Consider the following 18,948-nt stretch of genomic DNA (forward strand, 5'->3'; position numbering starts at 1 on the left):
CATGAAAGATACTTAGGCTTTAATTGTGACCCCCGAGCACATCATCACAAAAACCCTCAATTGCTAGAAATATCACAACTGTAGGGATACAATTAAAAATCTTCTAGCTGCTACTAAAAACACATCAGTACAAGGGTTTCAGAAGTACAAATACCACTGCTTGGAAAGACTGTCAGTGAACTTGAGATATTAATCTCCCCTGCCATGTTCCCCCAGACAAGCTACAGCAAGTATCATTCTCACTCTTCATATTCAAGGCCCCCCTTTCCTTTTCCTTTGTGCATTGAATCCTTCCAGCAATATTAAAAAACAAAAATCATGGCAGGGTGTTTGTAGACCCCCAGCACGCCCCCACACCCCCCCCCCCCCCCCTTCAGCCTCAAATCTTCCTTCCATCCCTCTCAAGTCTGAGAAAGAACAGCACATGCTGTGGTGACGGGACTGGAAGGGCAGTGGGAGCACCAGAGGGCACTGCATCTTCCAGGAGTAGGTGAAAACCTGGAGAGACGGACTGGAGGAAGTGTGGGCAGCAGGAAGTGGCTTTCACGCTTGAAGCAGATCAGGTGAGTCTGGAGAAAGAACCAGGGCAGGAGCTGCCTTTTCAGCCTTCCACAGAGAATTCTGCATGGAAATAGCAGCAGGAGTGAAGAAGGCATTTTGCTGCTGCTGTTTGTTGCAGTTTGCAAAGGGTTGATAAGGCCTTAGAAAAGTTTTTCCATTAAAGTGGGCTGGGATACTGAAGGGGGATGCTGGCTGCTGAGCAGGATGTGCAGAACAATCTCCCTCATGCCAGTGGTGTATGGAAAGGTCCCACAGGCAGAGCATGGGAATGGCTGAGGCAATGCAAGTGCACCCATCAGTTTATTATTTCACCATATAGACTAGGTCTAAGCTACAAAAACCAACCAAAATGGGCTCAAATTAGAAACAGCATTATTCATTCTTTTCACATGGTCTGTTGGGTTTTACTGGTAGCGTGTCCCAAAATTGGTAGTGGTCATTGTCTTCCCTAACAAGCATCACACCTAAGCTAACAAGCATCAGACCTACGATGTAATTTTTTTTTTTATTCCTAATTTAATTTTTCTTTTAGTAAAGCCCTGTGTCTGGCATGAGATATAGGATGCATGAGATTTTGTAGGGCAAGGCTCCAAGCTGATAAATGAGTGTAAAGCCAACAATAAATCCAAAATGATACGATGCATCATTCTGTTACAGTGATCTGCGTGTATAACTTGCCTCCTCTGAAGGCTAATGCACAAATGTTTTAAGAAGTTACTTTGGGAGGCAGAGGAATCCAATAACTTTTGAATCAAAAAACTAATGAGGCTGTAAAACCTCAAGTAAACTTTTGATTTACTTACTTTCCTTGAGTCAGTCTTGATATGGGGGAGGGGGCAGGGGGAGAAGAGGCAAGACTCAAAACAACCACAAAAGGAGACACAGCAGATAATCCTGCTCAGTTTTGGAGTGAGTAATGCCAAAAGCTTTATGTTTGCTACTGCCATTACAGCTTCCCCAGGTCTTCCCAAAGGAAAAGGCTTGGAATAGCTGTTGCTGGAAGTGTCAAATTATCTTCATTGGCACACCTCAAAGAACAAAAGTCTGTTTGTGTCTTTGCTACATGTTATTAAAGAACTGTGAAGGGGCTCATACAGTAAGCAGCTGGATCTGAGGACAGACCCACATACAATGAAATAAAGAGAAATCATTTCAGAGATATCAAAGATGATCCAGAACCAGATAAAGGAGATACCCAAAATGAAGATGGGCTTGATGATGCACTACACCTTCAGATCAAGTCTTTGTGGCACTGACACTTTTTTGAAAGACACTATGTAGAGCTGGGTAAGAAGTTTTTTCTATTTTTTTTTATTTTTCATCTTACTAGCTATAGACCTTAAGTTGTTAGTATTCCATGAAGGTATCCTGCCAGGGACAGACTAATTTTGCTGACAAAGCAGCCCTGGAAAGTGTCAGGAGTATTGCTGTTACCAAGATACAGATTACCTGCATGCCATCACCTCTCTCACCATCCTCATTGCTGCTCTTTTGGAATAGCTTAAATAAAATCACCTACCTCAAGTCCTGGAGAGATGATGAGTTGTGTGATACAACAAATGGCAAACCATTCAAAGTATCTCTTTATTCATTTATATACCTCTTATATACTGGGTATACTGTGCACTGAAGAAAGCATCCCTTCCTCTGTTCCAGACTGGGATTGATGTCTTCCAAAGTTCTGCAGCTCTGCTGGGCCTGTGTTTATGTAACTTTCTTCTGAAAAGGGAGGCTGGGTTAGGAACACTTAACATGGCTATCACTGCTGTTTTCTTTGTCTCCTCTAAAATGCCACCCTCCAGATAACTTTCAGAGTTCTGGAATATCAGCCCCTCATGTTCATCATGTCTTCTTTCTCATCCTTTCTGATTCCTTTTATTTTCTCCATTCCTAACTCCTGAATGAATGGTGTGGGTTGGAATGCACTAGTCCAACCCTGCTGCCATGGGCAGGAACACCTTCCACTAGATACAAATAGCATCCAACACATCCTTGAATGTTTCCAGGAATGGGCATCTACCACCTCTCCGGGCAACTTGTTCCAGAATTTTCCCATCCTCACTGGAAAAAAATTCCTCCATCTAATCTAAATAGTCCCTCTTTTAGTTTAAAACCATTACCCTCCATCCTATTGCAACAGGCCCTGCAACAAAGTCTGTCACCATCTTTCCTGTAGACTGCCCTGAAGTACTGGAAGGCAGCAATGAGGTCTCCATGGAGCCTTCCCTTCTCCAGAGAACAACCCCAGCTCCCTCAGCCTTTTCTCATCGGAGAGGTGCTCCAACCATGTGATCAGCTTCATCTGAAGTCCTCATCTGTTTTTCTTTTTGGCAAAATACTGTGTTGCCTAAACCTGGATTTTTGTTTAATTTGTATGGATTGATAGCTGTAGTATGAGAGTAAGCACACAAAGCTGCTTGATGTGCTTTCTTTGGCTGGCTCCAGTTTTATGGCACTGAAGTTCTCAGAATGCCTTTTGGAACAACATCATGAAGTTTGCAGAATGCCTTTTGGAACAACATCAGACAGACTCTACAACATAAACTCTATGTCAGAACTAGGGAAAAAAAGACTAACATCAGTAAAACAATAAGAAACACTGCAGAACTCTTTGCTCCTCATCTCCTTTGACCCCTTGCCCCAGCCCCCCAAGGCCGACCTGTGCAAAGTATGTCTGCACGAGTGCAGCAGCTGAAATAATGTCTGGCTGACACTGGCAATCTCTGTCTTGGGAGAGAAATCCATGATTCTTGCTGCATTTCACATTTGGGATCTCACTGCCAGCATCACCTTCTGTCCAAGGGTTCCTTTGGCACACATATCTTACTCATGCTTTTTGAAACACGGGATGTGTCCATGCATATTTCAATGGATAGATCACAGAACACAACTTTTTATGGTCCCATAATTATTACAAAGAAGCGTGCTTGGCTGGCATACCTGGCCTGTCAAGCTGGTTGTGAGGAATATGATGTTGGAGGTTTGGATTTTGTTTCTGAACACTAGGGTTTGAAAATGAGTAAGAGCACATTCTGCAACAGGCTGAAACGCTACGAGGTTCATCTAAAGACCATCATTCTTCTCAGGACTGGGACTGTATTTCCCAAGTTTTTCAGTACCACTGTTCAATTTATAGCAATGGCCCGTACCTGCCAGCTACGCTTTAAAAGAGATGCTTTCCAGATGCAGAGTAAACCTGTCTTTGTGTCTTCAGATCTAAATTTCAGAGTGGTTTTGAACTGGGAGTTGACAAGCTGTGAGTCATTCTGTCCAAGCTGGATCTGTTAGATTTAGAGCTTCTCAAAATGTATCAGGTTGACTGATACATTTATATAGATACTGCCCCCATTCCAGATAGCTTAGCAGGATCATTTAAGAGCTGAAATACTGTGCAGTCAGCCACATCCTTGAACTGGGTTTCCCGTAAAGCTTTGGAAGTATTGAGCAGTTGCTCTGCCTGCAATGTCTCCTTGAAACTTCTGGGTGAGAAAATGTTCTGTGGTTCCAGCAGATGGCTCAGCAAGCCATTGCTGACTCATTCCCCCTTTTTGCTGCTTTGTTGCTGCAACAAAGGCAATTCCCAGCATATTCAGACACTGGTCAGTGCTTTGTAGAAAGGAGAACAATCCAAACACCATGGAAGATCAGTACAGCCATTCTCAGGAGCTTTAATAATGTAAACCTGTCCACTGACAACAGCTCTAGTAATGGAGCACTTTCACGATTTTTTGAGTAACTTCCCCACCAGCCATTCTAGTATGGGTGTCTTTAACATCTCTAACAGAAGGAATTACATCCCCCTCATAGCAGTCATACATCTCAAGAACAAGGGCACCACCACCCCTCCCACAGCAGCAGCAGGCACAGAGGGAATGGCAGGGAATGCCCAGGGCTGCAGAGGGCTGCTGTGACAAGACCAAGTACTACCAGCACAACACCATCTCTTCTTCAGAGCAGGGCATCTTTCAGGTTCTGCACTTGTGCATTTTTAAGCATCACCTCTTTTATATACTGGCACAGCGTATCTTTCTCCACTCTGGTGAGCTGCATCCAGCTCCGGGAATCCCAGCAAAGGCCATGAGAATTTGGTTTGTTCAGCCTGGAGAAGAGAAGGCTTCAGGGTGACCTAATTGCAACCCTTCAGTACCTGAAGGGAGCCTACAAGAAAGATGGAGATGGACTTTTTACAAGAAGGTGTAGTGACAGGACAAGAGGGAATGGATTAAAACTGAGAAAGAGCTGATTTAGAACAGATATTAGGAAGAATTTTTCACTTTCAGAGTGGTGAGGCACTGGAACAGGTTGCCCAGAGAAGCTGTGGATGCCCCATCCCTGAAAGTGTTCAAGGCCAGGCTGGATGGGGCTTTGAACAACCTGGTCTTGAGAAGGGTGTCCCAGCCCATGGCAGGCAGGGCTGGAACTAGATGATCTTTAAGGTCCCTTCCAAACCAAACCATTCCATCTTTCTGTGATTCTATGACCTCACTGTTGGCTGGACCAACACTGGATCACACAATAAACACTCACTGGAGGTAGCTCAGTATTTACTAGATTTAATCTAGAAAAGAGGCTTAGTTGGAGGCACTCAGATGCCAAGAGATATTAAATTAAACAAAATTTTATCATGTATGTAATTATTTATTGAGCTGAGAATCCATACAAGGTAAACAAATGTTTACACTATCATACAGTAAGCATTTCCAGGGCTTAATAAAAATGATTGTCACTCACTGTGCTTCACCAAAAAAAATCATTTTAATGAATAAATAATTTGATGAAATCAAAAAATATTTACAATATAAACAAATGAAAAAGCTTTGGATATATTAATCTGAGCATCCTGTCTTTTGCATTTTTAACTGCATTTCTATCAAGATTCTCTCTATGAAATGGTACAAAGTGGATAGAAATTACAACTCAACAAAGTTATCATGATTTGGTACATGTCTTTCTGTTAGTTCAGATAAGCTACATATGATTTGTTTATTATGCACGTGTTAGAATACAAATATAACTAAAATCATATATTATCAAAATGCCAGACAGCATTCTCCACAGAACAGAAATGTACACTAGGCTGTGACAATGACTGAGAATCACAGGCAACGAAATGTAACAGAAAAAGTACAAATTCCTTCATAAGAATATAATTGTGCTCTCTTATTTACCAGAGGACTATGCTGCTTCACCACATCAATGGCTGAGCATGAATAAGGTGTTCAAGGACTGCCACGTGGTTCAGTGTAGGCTCACAGGGGTGCCAAGCAGCAGCTTCGGAGTGGGAATCGGGCAGTGCAAGCGGTTTTATAAACATCTTCTGGGGCTCTTAAAAAGAGCCAATTATACAAAGCAGTAGAAGCATAACACTGAGAAGTCTTCATCTCATTTACACAGACATCATGAAGTGACTTGCTTTGTTTGTGGTAGTGAAAGGAGGAGCTCTGTCTGTGCTGTTTAGACAATCAGCCAGAATTCAAGTATTCTAAAGCCACTTCGTAGCAGAATTTGTATTGATCCTGAAAAATCAAAAGGAAACCACAAAGTCAGTTATTGAAGAAACTTAATTAAAGGGGTCAATATTTCTCTCCTGTTAAAATTATTTACTATCAGCTGTTGTCAGTGGGAACCAGTTTGCAAATCCAATTTATGTTCAGATAAGAAAATCTTTATATTAACCAGACAATAGACACGATACATAGTAACTTATGGTACTGCTCATGTTAGATGAGTGTTTAGCTGCTGTAATACACTTGTATGAGAAAAACTGACTGCACATAAGCAAATTGACTTGCAGCCCTTCTGTCATCTGTGAAAATGCTCATGTAGCACTTTATGAGAATTGCAGTTATTGAAATTCCTCCCTGGAAATGTTTATCTTAAAATAGACCCAGTGTTTAGTACTTCCCAGACTGCAACTTTTATTTTAATGTCATTCAGACACTGCATTTCAGGGCAAGAGTACTCACTGCTGGTCCTCTATCTGCAGCCCAGACCCAACCCAGTAGCCTTGTGAGATGGGGCCTGAGCTAAATTAATTGGATTAATTCCAATTAATTTTTAGAAACTGCCAGTGATGGTCAAGTTAGCCTGGGTAACAGAGGAACTGTAAAGAGCCTAAGTTTTCAGGTGCCAGCCCTGTGCTTCAAACACAGACCTGCTGGTTTTATTTGTAGCTGCTTGGAAACAGAGCAAGTCCCAGGGAAATAAATCCCCTTCCTGAGGGATGTAAACCCACTCTGCATCTTAGGGGACAAAAGGTCATGTCTTGGCCCCTTTCACATCTTCACTGGAATGGAGAGGACAGGTTTGACTGACCTTTGTCCACTCTGAAACCTTTAAATGGTGCAGTCACTGATGACTTCCCAGTTTTATGTCCATACATAGCCCTCTCCTGTTTCCGTTCTTGTTACTCACAATACTCAGAAATACTACAAATATTTAAATGAAAGAAAAGCTGAAAGAAATAGTTAAGTGCGGGTTCCCTGAATCTAAGGGCTCTGGCTTCTGAAAATTCAATATGGAAATACTTGCCAGTTTCATAACTATTTCTGTTATTGAAATGCCTCTTTTGCTTATGCACTTTATTTGATTAATAAAGGATAACTAAGCACATATTGACATTTAGGAGCCACAACAGATTTAATGAGCTGACAGCACTCAGCCTTGCCCAACATCACGAGTAGTAAGATCTTCAGGTATATTCTCTTTTCCCTGAAGCAAACATTTTAAAGGATTAAAATTTTTGACCTGTACTTGTGATTTTGGGTCACATTTCAGCTGAGAAGAGAGTCCACTTTACATGCAAAAGACCCTATACTATTAATAAAATCAAAAAGCTATTAACAAGCATGGATCATTTAGAAGTTCTTTTGTTGGGAACTGTCATGTCATAAGAAGACAAGTCTTAGGTGCACATACAGCCTAAGTGATGAGTGAGTTGTATGTGAGGGTTTAAAGTCCTGCAAGGTTCTGTAAACTGCTTGTGTCTTCTTCAGAATGAGAAAAGAATAAAAAAGAAAAAAGAAGAAAGGGAAGAACAGAGTATTATGTAAATCCCTTTTCTGCTTTCATTGCATATATGTTTCTAAATAAATGGAAATTATTCTATAACAGATCAAAACAAGAGATCAGCCACTCATCCATTTCCACTCTTCCGTGCTCATTTTATGCTGATTTACTGATCTAGCAGAATAACTGTCATTTTCAGTAAGCTGAATACCTGTCTTAAAGAACAGACATACCTTATTTCCCACTGTGTTCACTCACTAGTGTCCTTTATACATTTTTATTATTCACTTGATGGTGGATATTAAAAGTCTCTTGAGACTAGCTAGCTTCAGAGAGGTATATTTAAATTTATTTTCTAGGACACCTGTGGGTAGGCCCAATAACATTTATCACCAAATGCTTCAGGCATTTCATAATAGATATTTTGCAATATCATGATAGCTGAAAAAAATTATTAGATTTCCATACTGTAGGGATGTGGCATTCAGATTTTTACACTTGGAGGAAAACCCAATGATTCAGTGAAATTAAGAGATGAATCTCTAAGTATGGATAGTAAAGACTGACTTTTATGTAGTCAGAAAGTGCATGACATGTATTGATAAAGCAGTCTTAAAACAGTTTTTTTTGTGAAACAATGTAATGATTTTGAGCATTTTATCTTTTACCATAAAATTTGACAAGGTAGATGAATATTACTGTTCTTCTTTTTCCAGTAGAGAAACTGAGGCAAAGACACATTAACATAAGAAAAGTCATACAGGAAAAAGTCAGTAACAAGATCAGGAAAAGATCTCAAGTCTCCCAATTCCCTTTACCATGAAGCAATCTACACGGAAACTGAAACCTGGCTAATTCAAGTATTTGTTCCTACGAGGTGGCAGACCACAACTGAAGAGATGCCATTCTAGCTCTGCTCAGTCAGTGCATTATGTGATAATGGGAAAAATCTTGGGTGTCCCTTGCCTTTATTCCCCTGTCTGTAAAAATAAGGAAAACAAAACTGATCTCTTTCACAAGTGCTTTGAAATTTCCTAATTAAAAAAGGCCCTACAAGGCCTTTCTATGCCTTCCAGACATTCCCAATACCAACCTGAATTTACTAAAATGTATTTTTTTATTTAAAATAACACATTTAGCTTTTTTGATTAAAAAAATTCTCTGCTGAAAAATGGAGACAACTGCCTGACAAATCTATACCTGGAGAACTGTCACAAATGGGAATTTATAGTGAGCATTTTCTTTAACTGTACTTCTACACTGGTAATTTTCATTTTATTTCTATCAAATAAATGAATAAGAGATCAGAGAGTTCTGTGGGCTTAAACTCTAGGAGGATAAAGAACAGCAGGCCTGCCAAATCCCTGTATAAACTATACTACATGAATGAAGCAGAAGGACATTTTTCTTAATATCTAGGAAATAAAAATGTCTGGTTCTCACCATGATGATTCTTCTCCTGAGGATATAAACTAGAGGAAAAGAATCCAGTCAAGCTGCTCCCTCCCATCACCATGGAAGTTTGATAGTTTCTCACTGACACAAGACTCACAGTTCCACACTGCTGGCCCTGTGGTGCTGCTCACAAACTCCCTCCTGGCTTTGCACAGCTGACAACACCTGTTTTTTTTCCATGTGCCTGGCCAGAGCTGGGCCTAGGGGAGGATTTGGAACTTCAGAGGCAGGCTAGGAGAGAGCACTGTGATTGGGAATGTGGTGGGAGCCACTCTCCCGCAGGAGAGAGGAGGCACAGCCATCCATGTGGTGGGGAGGTGGATATCCCCCCCTACCTGCCTTCACCTGTGTGTGAAAGCCTCCCTCTTTCTGCCTGTTCTCCAGTGTGTGCCACACTCAGCTCATCTAAGGGGGTCCTCTCCTAAAATTGCAATAGGTTGGACCAGCTCAGTGAGATGTCTCCTGTCTCACCTGGGGCATGCTATAGAAGAGCTGCTGAAACGACCCCAACTTGCTTAACCAGAGCTTGCAACATTGGCTCAGATTGGGTTAACATCCCTGAAAGTGCCCAGATGCTGCTTCTTCCTGCCTGTGATACTAAATCAAATGCAGCTGCCTCTTAAGCAGCCACCTCTGCAGCAGGATGTTGTAAAAGTGTCTTTTACAGCCCAGGCTTCAGAACAGGGCATCAAGCTACACCCATCTCCAAGCACAAAACTACACACTGGAGTGTAAGAACCTGCTGGTTTAAGCTCTTCTGCAGCTCTTCTGGCACAGCAGCTGGCACTTCAGCAGTTCTCCATTTAGGGAAAAAGCTCATAAAACACTCTCTAGGAAAATAATTGCACATGGCCCCTTGTTTCTGAACTTCTTTAATCTTTCTATGAGATAGAGCAAGCATAATTAAATGCAATATTCTGGATGTCAAACTGAAATTCATGGCTTTGATAAATATTAGGCGATTAAGCTATTTATAAAATATATAATTTGAAAATCTGGCATTTAATTTTACATAACTATTATTTCTACCATGCAAGTGCTGCTCTCCACTTGGTTCAGCCTGCTAGAAAAGAAAATTAATAAGGATGTTCATCTGAAAGTTTAAAACTCTTAAAAAATTCAAACGAACAGAGACAAAGTCTCCTTGGGAAGAAAGCAGTGTAAAAATACTCTTACAAGTGAAGTGACTTCATTATCCCCTTTGAAAATGACTCTCTTGCTTTGTGAACAACTCCCACTGCAAATCCTGGAAATCTTACTGACTCTTCTTAGAAAAAGAACATTTTCTATTTAATGGCGCAGTTAAAAAGCTCCTACCAGAAGGTCCACCATGTTAGGCTTATTATTCCTCAGTGTCTTCACAGCATGGAATACATCAACAGCCCTCTGATGTCGAAGCATTTCACAAACAATACTGATTGCACAAAACGTCCCACTGCGGCCACCTCCATTCCTGCAGTGAAAGTGATAAAATGGCTCAGTTACAATGGACTCTGTGTCACAAGTTTGCACAGCAACAGGGATGGCTCCAGAAGGCAGGAGTTCCAGCAGGGAGAAACCACAGAACATTCCTGGCCCCAAAAGCTGCCCAACTCTAGGCAAAACATGATTTTTAATTGGAATGGGCATGCTGAAAGATCTCAAAGCTGTGATTCAGAAGTCAGCAGGCTGACAGCCTGGAGGCAATTGAATGGCTGAGTTTTGCACCACCCTTCAGTGAACACTGGAGACAGCACAAAGAGGATCCTAAAATAGGGATAAAGTACTTTTAGTTTCAGTTCAACACTGCTTTGCATTGTAAACACACATGGCTGCAATGAGCATCAGGCCTGGAAATGCCACAGAGAAAGAGAATATTTGAGTTCTTTTATTCCAGATTCTGGTGCTTTCCTCCTGGACACAAAGGCATTTCGGAGGAACTGCAAAAGCACCCGAAGTCTCATTTGGGGGAGTCCTGGTGGCTGCACTTGGTATGGCACTGGGTGGTGCTGCCATGACCTCCTGGCTGATTATCTCAGCTCCTGGCAGCAGGAAGAGGGGCTGGCTGCCTGGCAAGGACTGCTCCCAAAGGCAGATGTATTCCCCCTCCACCCACAGTTATCAGAGGATGAGAACCCAAAGCGAATTGCTAACAAAGAAGCCAGGCACAAATGTTCATATACGTGATCAAATACAGGATTTAATAATACTTTATCCCTGGTTATTTTTAATCATCAAGAGAATCTTTTTCTTTCTGGAAACCCCATTATTTCTACACTTATTCTAATCAGAATCTTTAGGCTGTGCTTCACTGAAAATAATAAACCTTAATAATTACCAGAGTGCAGACTAGTTAGGTAGTAGGTCTTTCAAACAAGCTTTGCAAATGGTTGATTTTCAAAGGAAGATACAACGTCGCACATCTGTCACATCCAGGCACTATGAAAAGAATGCTCTCTGCTGCCAAAACAGTGCCTGATATTGTGGGACTGTTTGAGAATTTTAATTAAAATAAAGTCGTTTAAAAGGATTATATTAGAGCTTTTTCTTTCTTTACTGCCTGGAAGTGACGCATGTGTGATGTTGTACAACTATTTAATATCATCAGCCACCTCAGAGATAACAGTAATTTGCACTTCAAAAGGGTCTTTTCAGCTAAAGATCTCAAAACATTAATTAATCACACTGCACAATGCTCCTTTGATGAAAGTATTATTATCCCCATACTACAGATGGGAAAACTGAAGAGCAATGACTTGTTCAAGGTCAGTGATAGTGGGAATTATTAATGTATTCTTAGATTTTCCTCCATCATTCTGACACAGGGTCCCAACTTCTGAACATGGTTTTCCTGTTTGCAGGTCCCTTCTCTATCATGGCAACACCTTAAAACACAAGTTTAGAGGAAGACGAATACAACTTCAACCGCTAAAGACTCAGCCTCAAAAGATCAGCTACTTCTGAGGGCAAAAGCACAAGTATTAAACTGTACCAAAAGAAGGATGGTGGCAGAGTGGATGAGAGTCTGCATGAGTGGAGCACAAAGTCACAGGAGGACAAAAATATATACCATTATTAGAGAAAGGTAAGGCAATTACAGGATCATCGTAACTGGTCTATCACACCACTTTTACTCCCATGCTTTATGCCTGGAAAATGAACCACCCCTCCAAAACTACTTATTGCTATGGTCCTTATCTACAGAAATAAAAGGTACATTGTTCTGAAGGCACATTTTTGATTTACTGTGAATAAGTATGCAACTTTCCCATTTGCAAGAGTCACTGGACATTTTTATATAAAATAGAGTTAACTCGAACCCATCATCTTTTCATAGGGCTTTAACAAAGGACAGATGGGGAAACTCATGAATCTGCATTAAAATGACACAATTCCTCTTGCATTCAAAGCTTTTAAATGAGCAGTTGTATTATTTATTCAGCTCCCGATTAGATCGATGCTTCTTCACCTCGTTACAAATCTTTTAAAGCCTGGCACCAATTCTGTGACAGTATTCCCTTATTCCTCTCTTCCGTTTCCATACTTACAAGCAATGCACAACTGTGCGTCCCTCTCCCCCGTTGTACTCCTCCTGCCACTTATCCACCTGACGGATGAGCTTCAAGAAGGAGCGTTTGGAAACAGGAGTGTCCCTGTACATGGGCCACCCCAGGAACTGGAACTGCTGCACCATCCGATAGCCGTCCTGGGGCTGTAGGGATCCGGACAAAAGCAGGAAAAGTAACGGTATTTGTGTGGCACGTAATTTAGGGATTTGCATCAGGAAGGGAAGCTGTTCAAGCAGATGATTGCTGACAAACTGCTAATGTAATTTCAACTGCCCTTGAGGATTGATGACTTTTAATTTCCAATGGAGTTATTACAAGAGTTTTTAACCAGACTGCTATACAATAGGCTAAAATATAGCAATAGTACATCTGCACAAACAAACAAATATTTAATTATTAAGATAGGAGGAACTTGGTAGGAAAGACAAGAGTTGTAACGTAACTAAAATTATATACTGTTTTCATAGATAAGCTTCAGTGTTTTTAAGAACGTTTATGTATTTCTGTCCTTTTTTTACAAGAAAGGTCAAACCCTCTCAAGATATTTTGAAGCAGGAAACGTTAAGAAAACCAAACTGAACCCCAAGATGTTTCTGGCTTATAAAAAATATCTAACTACATTTTATTTTATTGTGTTCTACTGCAGCAGTCAGAACCCCTCTGGTGAAACATTTCTGAACAGTTGCTTTATGGTGATTTAAAATAAAAAAGGAGCACAGAACAAGTGATAGTGGCAGAAAACTACAGTCCTTTGAAAAGGGCATAATAAATATGCACATGAAAACTGGTTTTGTAGTCTAGAGTTTGCCATTTCTGTGCAAAGTGAGGGCATTTTAGTGCCACTCCTAAAATGAACAACACACAGAAACGCTGACATAATATTTTATTCTGTAGACTAAGAGTTAATAGAGAGGATGTAAGATTAACACAACATGGGAATAAACAAAACTGGATGTGGCATTAGATGTGCTCTCCAATTGGTTTTGTGTGCTTTATGTCAAAGTCGGGAAACTACTGATTTCCTGTCCAGTTTCTTTCAGCTGATGGCCCCTCTTCCCAAAGCAGCCAGACCCAGTGCTTGCTGAAGGTCACAGCCTGCTGGAGGCTGTGTTTTTTATATTGCCACATTTACGGCAAATGCCAGGCCTTCACAGCATTAAAGAAGTATTTGAAGCTTTACAATCTGCTTCCCTGTTTGGATATTAACATGGTTTTGGTGCCTTTCCCTGTCCAGCGAGCTAAGAGGTCTCAGGGAAGTTCTTGATTTTTTTTCTTAAGGGAGTGCTGCTTATTCCTAACTGCAGCTTTTTGGTGGCTGATACGAGTCCATTGCAAAGGCTCCCTGGGAACAGATATCTGGTCTGTGGTGGAATCTTTTTTCCACTCAGCTTGAAAGATATGCCTTATTTAGTCTTCTGTCAACTTTATGGGAGCATAAAAGCTGGATACAAGAACAACCTGCTTGCCCTTCTGAAGTGGTTACATATGTTATGAAGTGTGGTTATTGGGAGAGGATCTTCACTAAGAGGCTGGGATTGCTATTGAAAAACATAACTAGTATTGGTGCACAGCTTTCTTCACATAACACAGGATACAAATGTACAAGATGGCTAATTTCAAACTATTGAAAACAGCACTGATTTCAGCATTTTTTGGCTATCATACAATCTGAATGCTGCATTTATTTCATTTGCATTTAACACACTTGAGATATGTATTAAATTTTTTCTTTTACTTTTATTACACATAGAAGTCTTTTTCTCCTCTGTGATTGTGCTGTGACTCAGTATTGCGCCATTGCTTTCAAATAAATACGCTGAAAAATGAAAATGGCTCTATGTGAGTTTAGCTTTCATTTTTGTGATTTGAGTAGACTCAACTCATCTACTGGGACAAAATTGTTTTGCAAATAAGATCCTTACCCTGGCTGCATTATAAATTCGGAATATCCGGCTGATGATGTCTTCTTCTAAGTCAGCCGAGACAAACTCCACCTGAATAGGACCGTGCCGGTGGACTCCATTTTCTGGCCAGTACTGAGGACAGAGCTAAAGGAGAACATGGACAAAAAAGAACACAGTTAATCACCTGTATTTGAATTTGTCATACATGTACTACTGGAATTCTTGCACAGTATCTTTATAAAACACACGACGCACCAGGTTCTGTTTCAAGCACTCTGCTTTCATAATGCCTTTCCATGTACCTAACGTGCTGGTTCTTGCTGCTGCACTCTCAGTGTCTGGTGCCTGGAGTAAAACACTTCTGACACTCAACATTACTTCTGCAATAGATTATGACATGACAGGGAGAGGCTGACAAATATTGCCATATCTTGGAGACAGAGGAGGCTAAAGACCAAATGCCTGGGACCTCCAACTGCGCTGAACAGTTTTCTAATAATTCAAACTGCATGTGATTTATGCTAGGGAAGGTACATAAATACTCAAAACTCAGGACTTAACTTGCACATTTTTCACCTGTGACCGATAATTTTGGCTAATATTAGCATTGCTTTAAACTTTCAATAATTGCTTAATTTCACCTTATTAGTGACACTTGAAAATATTAATTATGCTTTCCTCAGTTCTCAGAAAAAATTACTTCTAGGTATCTAAAGATCACAAAGTAAAATTACTATTATCTTGCATGGTTTTAGTGTCTAATAATATAACAATGGCTTAATCCATGAACCAATTACCATCTGTATTAACACTTTAAAGATTGAATCAACACTTTGCAAGAAGGTTTTTGAAGCTAGAATCTGCCTATTTTTTTTTTTCATAAAAATTCTTATGAATTTTTTTTTTTTTGCCAGGGATATTTAGAGCAGTTTGAGCATGTAGCTTTTGTAAGCATTCACCAAAATTAAATATGAACTCATGAAATTTTGTTTGCTTGCAGAAGCATTGATGTCATATTTGGAACTTTTTATTTCAATCAGTAAAACAGCTGTGGTCTTCATTCTGCTGCATTGCTGTTGGTGATCCAGAGCTGAGCTGACAAATCACATTTACTCCAGATGTTGTTTTGCATTTCTTACAATACTTAGTCCTCAACAAAGCTGTTTAGAGATGACTACATTTTAGGAAAACATAACCATTTACTACATCAATTAAAAAAGAAAACAGGATCTGATTTGCAGGAGATCACTTTAACAAGTTAAACCCAGAAATTTTAAGTAGGAAAATATATTTTCATTTTTTTTAACCCTCCCTATGACATGGTCTGCTTAGACAACTGCTTTCCAAATATTGTCTAAATCTTACACAAATTTTTATTACGAAATATGATGGTGTACAGGATGGCAAAATGCAATGCATACAACTTTTGCAAATGTCAGTGCTCAGATCATTTAACATGTGCACAGTTTAGTACACATCTTTCAAATACATAGGAATACAGTTCTAACAGATCTCTGAAAAATGCTTAAATGATAATAAGCAGAGCTGTTTGCTGGGGCTGTTTTAGGAAGCTATGACTTTCAAGTTCTAAAGAAACCAAAAGCATTTAAGTCTGCACATTTTGCATGCAAGTGATGCTAGCGACTCTCTTCAAGTCAGAGCCACTGTGAAGGGTTGAATTTCATTTCCCAATAGAGCATAACAATCCACATAAATGGTAATATCTAAACAGAACTGTAAACACTTCATATATACATAAATAATAATCACAACAGTAATTATTAATAAATCTGAATGTAATGTGTGCTTTTAATAAGCTTTGCCCTCTCTCCACTTCTGCTTGCTCTGAGGGTTTTGAGATTTATTCCTAATGAAAAGATTGTTACTCACATTAAGAGGTAAAAGGTTTAACATACTGCACAGGCAGGTGCATTAACTGCATATCCCAATAGCTTTTAAATCCTGTGAGGCTAATACATGCTTAGAATAGCCATGCCCTATTGTAAATTCAAAACACAGCCAACAAATTAAAAAACACTCTGTTCAGCAGTCCCTAACAGTCTGTCTCCCTTGAGTCTTTCCTTATTCACTCAGAAAATAATCTGAGATTCATGAATAAAAGTTTTGTCTTTCATTTCTGTTTTTCCTCCCTGTAGACAGTGCAGGGCTTAGAATCAGAAATTCAGTCTTTAAAACAGTGTGTGGAATCCCTACATGTTCCTTTGAAAGACCAAAAGGAAAATCAGTATCTTTTAAAAACAAATTCTACATGTTAAAAAGAAGAGGAAACATTTTTTTTAAGTATATGCATTACTGAACAAAGCTAAAAAGATTCTTGATCATTAAATGACCTGCAGTCTGCTCTAAAAAATTACAATTGCTCTTAACCAATAATTAACAAATATTTACATATTAAGATCCAGATTACCACCACATTATTCCAGCAGAGGGCTGGTGCAGCCTGTTGGAACTAAGGAAATTATATCTCTGTAAGAACTTGGAATTGTGCAGTTGTGAGCCAGGCTCTGGGACACTTAGTGATTAATCCTAGTGATTAAATTGCCAACCGGTAGGTTCAGTTTTTCCAATTTTCTGAACAACATGTACAGCATGTGCAACTCTTTTGTAAGGTAATTACATTCCCCTACACGTTTTGTTGCCCTCTTTTCTCTTCCAAAGGATGCTTAGTCTCCAATCTTTAGCTCCTCTCTCCTAGTTTAGTTCCTATCTCCTTGCTAATAACATCATTTTGTGCAACACACAACACAGATTTTCACACTGGGAACACCTATTCCCTGGTAAGGAGACCAAGGCCATTGACCTGTTTCAGGCAGGCTAATGAACAGCTGTTGGCTTCTGTTCATGATTTTGGCCACTACAGCATGTTTCAGACTTGAGTCAGAATTCTACAACCTTAATTTTTGGGTTTTAGCAGCCCTTCCCAAAACATGTTCTCAGAATAAATTACAGGTGCATGCATTTATGTCTGTATGCACTAACATTTTGGAGGAGAAGCTGCTGATGGTCTGATTTATTCCTCTTCCCCTGTGAGTATCTGCAAGCTACAAATCAATGTTTTAGTCTGTAAGTATTTAATGTTGTTTTTAAAAAACTAATTACATCTTAAAGCTGTTCTGAAATGCTGAGGCACTAGCACTCCTCTTTTAAATGAAGCATTTTTCTTGACTTACTTGTGCAGGATCCACATCATTCAACATAACTACTGAAGTGCAGTGATAATCTAGGACCAGTCTCCAGAAATCTTTGACAGTATTTGGTAAGGGATGCTGCGTAACTATAAAAGCTGATGGTTGCTTGTAGCTCTGCAAAGAAGTAACAAGATGATGAGAAGAATGGCAAGAGAGAAAAATCCATTTAGCAGAATGTCAGTCATAGCCCCAAAACTTCAAAAGCATTATTTCTATTTTCTGTATAATTAATATATTGTTTTCATCTCTTTCCGGAGATCTTATATGCTTCAAAGTTAATAAACTGCATTTGGGAAGGATATAACTTCTGCAAATGTTATATTTCTAAAATGTATTTCATGCCACAGGCATGGAGTAAAATCATCAGAGGCTTTTGCTTCCAGTGTAACTCCTACAAGATTTTGAGCAACGGGTTTGTTTTGAGCTGCTAATGGACAGATTAATCTTGGCTGTTTGCATTTAGCTCTAAACTTGAATGATGCCTGTGAAAGAAAATATCTAGTTATTCTTCAGAAATATTGTTGAAATTCTGGTCTATCTGACAGCAGTGAAGATACCCAGGGGATAAATTTCAGTGCTCTTTGTTTCTTTTAGTACCAGAGTATGTCATTGACTGAGCTGTTTGCTGGAACTTTTCCATTGTGGATCTCAAACCACAATGTAATTTACACTTACATCTTTCTGAGTGTTGAAAGCTACTGTGGCCATATTGGGGCAATTTTTGGGAGGGGGTGCCACTGCCCTCATTAAGGAGGGTGGGGAAGTCTCTACATGCCTTGAACTGAACCATTTGCACCACAACAGAGATGAAATCAGATCAGCTACTGCAAGCAAGTGGTTAGATTCCTGGGGCTGTCCTGGGCAGGGCTGGGATTTGGACTTTGGTGGCTTTGACTTTGACACATGCCAAGAGGATAGTGCCAGACTCTTTTTGGTGGTGGCCAGTGAAAGGACAAGGAGCAATGGCCACAAGCTAAAACACAAGAAGTTCCAATGTGAGGGTAAGGAAGGATTTATTTACACTGACATGGCAGAGCACTGGAACAGTCTGCCTAGGGAGGTCATGAAGTCTCCCTCTCTGGAGACATTCAACACCTACCTGGACATGTTCCCGTGTCACCTGCTCAGGGTGACCTTGCTTGGCAGGAGGGGTCAGACCACATGATCTCCAGAGATCTCCTCCAACCCTAGCAATTATGGGATTTGGTGATCCTTATGGGTCCCTTTCAACTCAGGATATTCAATGATCGTTATTTCACAGTC

The 18,948-nt window shown here is 40.0% G+C and overlaps 1 protein-coding gene across 10 annotated transcripts in view; it reads right to left on the minus strand.

Moving 5' to 3' along the window:
• Positions 1–5,178: 5,178 nt before the first annotated feature.
• PTPRM (protein tyrosine phosphatase receptor type M) overlaps positions 5,179–18,948 on the minus strand; it is a 443,590-nt gene continuing 429,820 nt past the window's right edge. For all 10 annotated transcript variants that reach the window (XM_059858357.1, XM_059858382.1, XM_059858348.1 and 7 more), the window contains 5 exons: positions 17,668–17,799; positions 14,495–14,620; positions 12,552–12,715; positions 10,342–10,477; positions 5,179–6,077 (listed from right to left, as the gene is read on the minus strand). In XM_059858357.1, the coding sequence (XP_059714340.1) occupies positions 6,024–6,077; positions 10,342–10,477; positions 12,552–12,715; positions 14,495–14,620; positions 17,668–17,799 (612 nt within the window). In that variant the 3' untranslated portion in view covers positions 5,179–6,023. The remainder of the gene's footprint in view (positions 6,078–10,341; positions 10,478–12,551; positions 12,716–14,494; positions 14,621–17,667; positions 17,800–18,948) is intronic.

Source organism: Haemorhous mexicanus, chromosome 1 (genome assembly GCF_027477595.1).
Source record: "Haemorhous mexicanus isolate bHaeMex1 chromosome 1, bHaeMex1.pri, whole genome shotgun sequence".
In the NCBI taxonomy this organism is placed as follows: Eukaryota; Metazoa; Chordata; class Aves; order Passeriformes; family Fringillidae; genus Haemorhous; species Haemorhous mexicanus.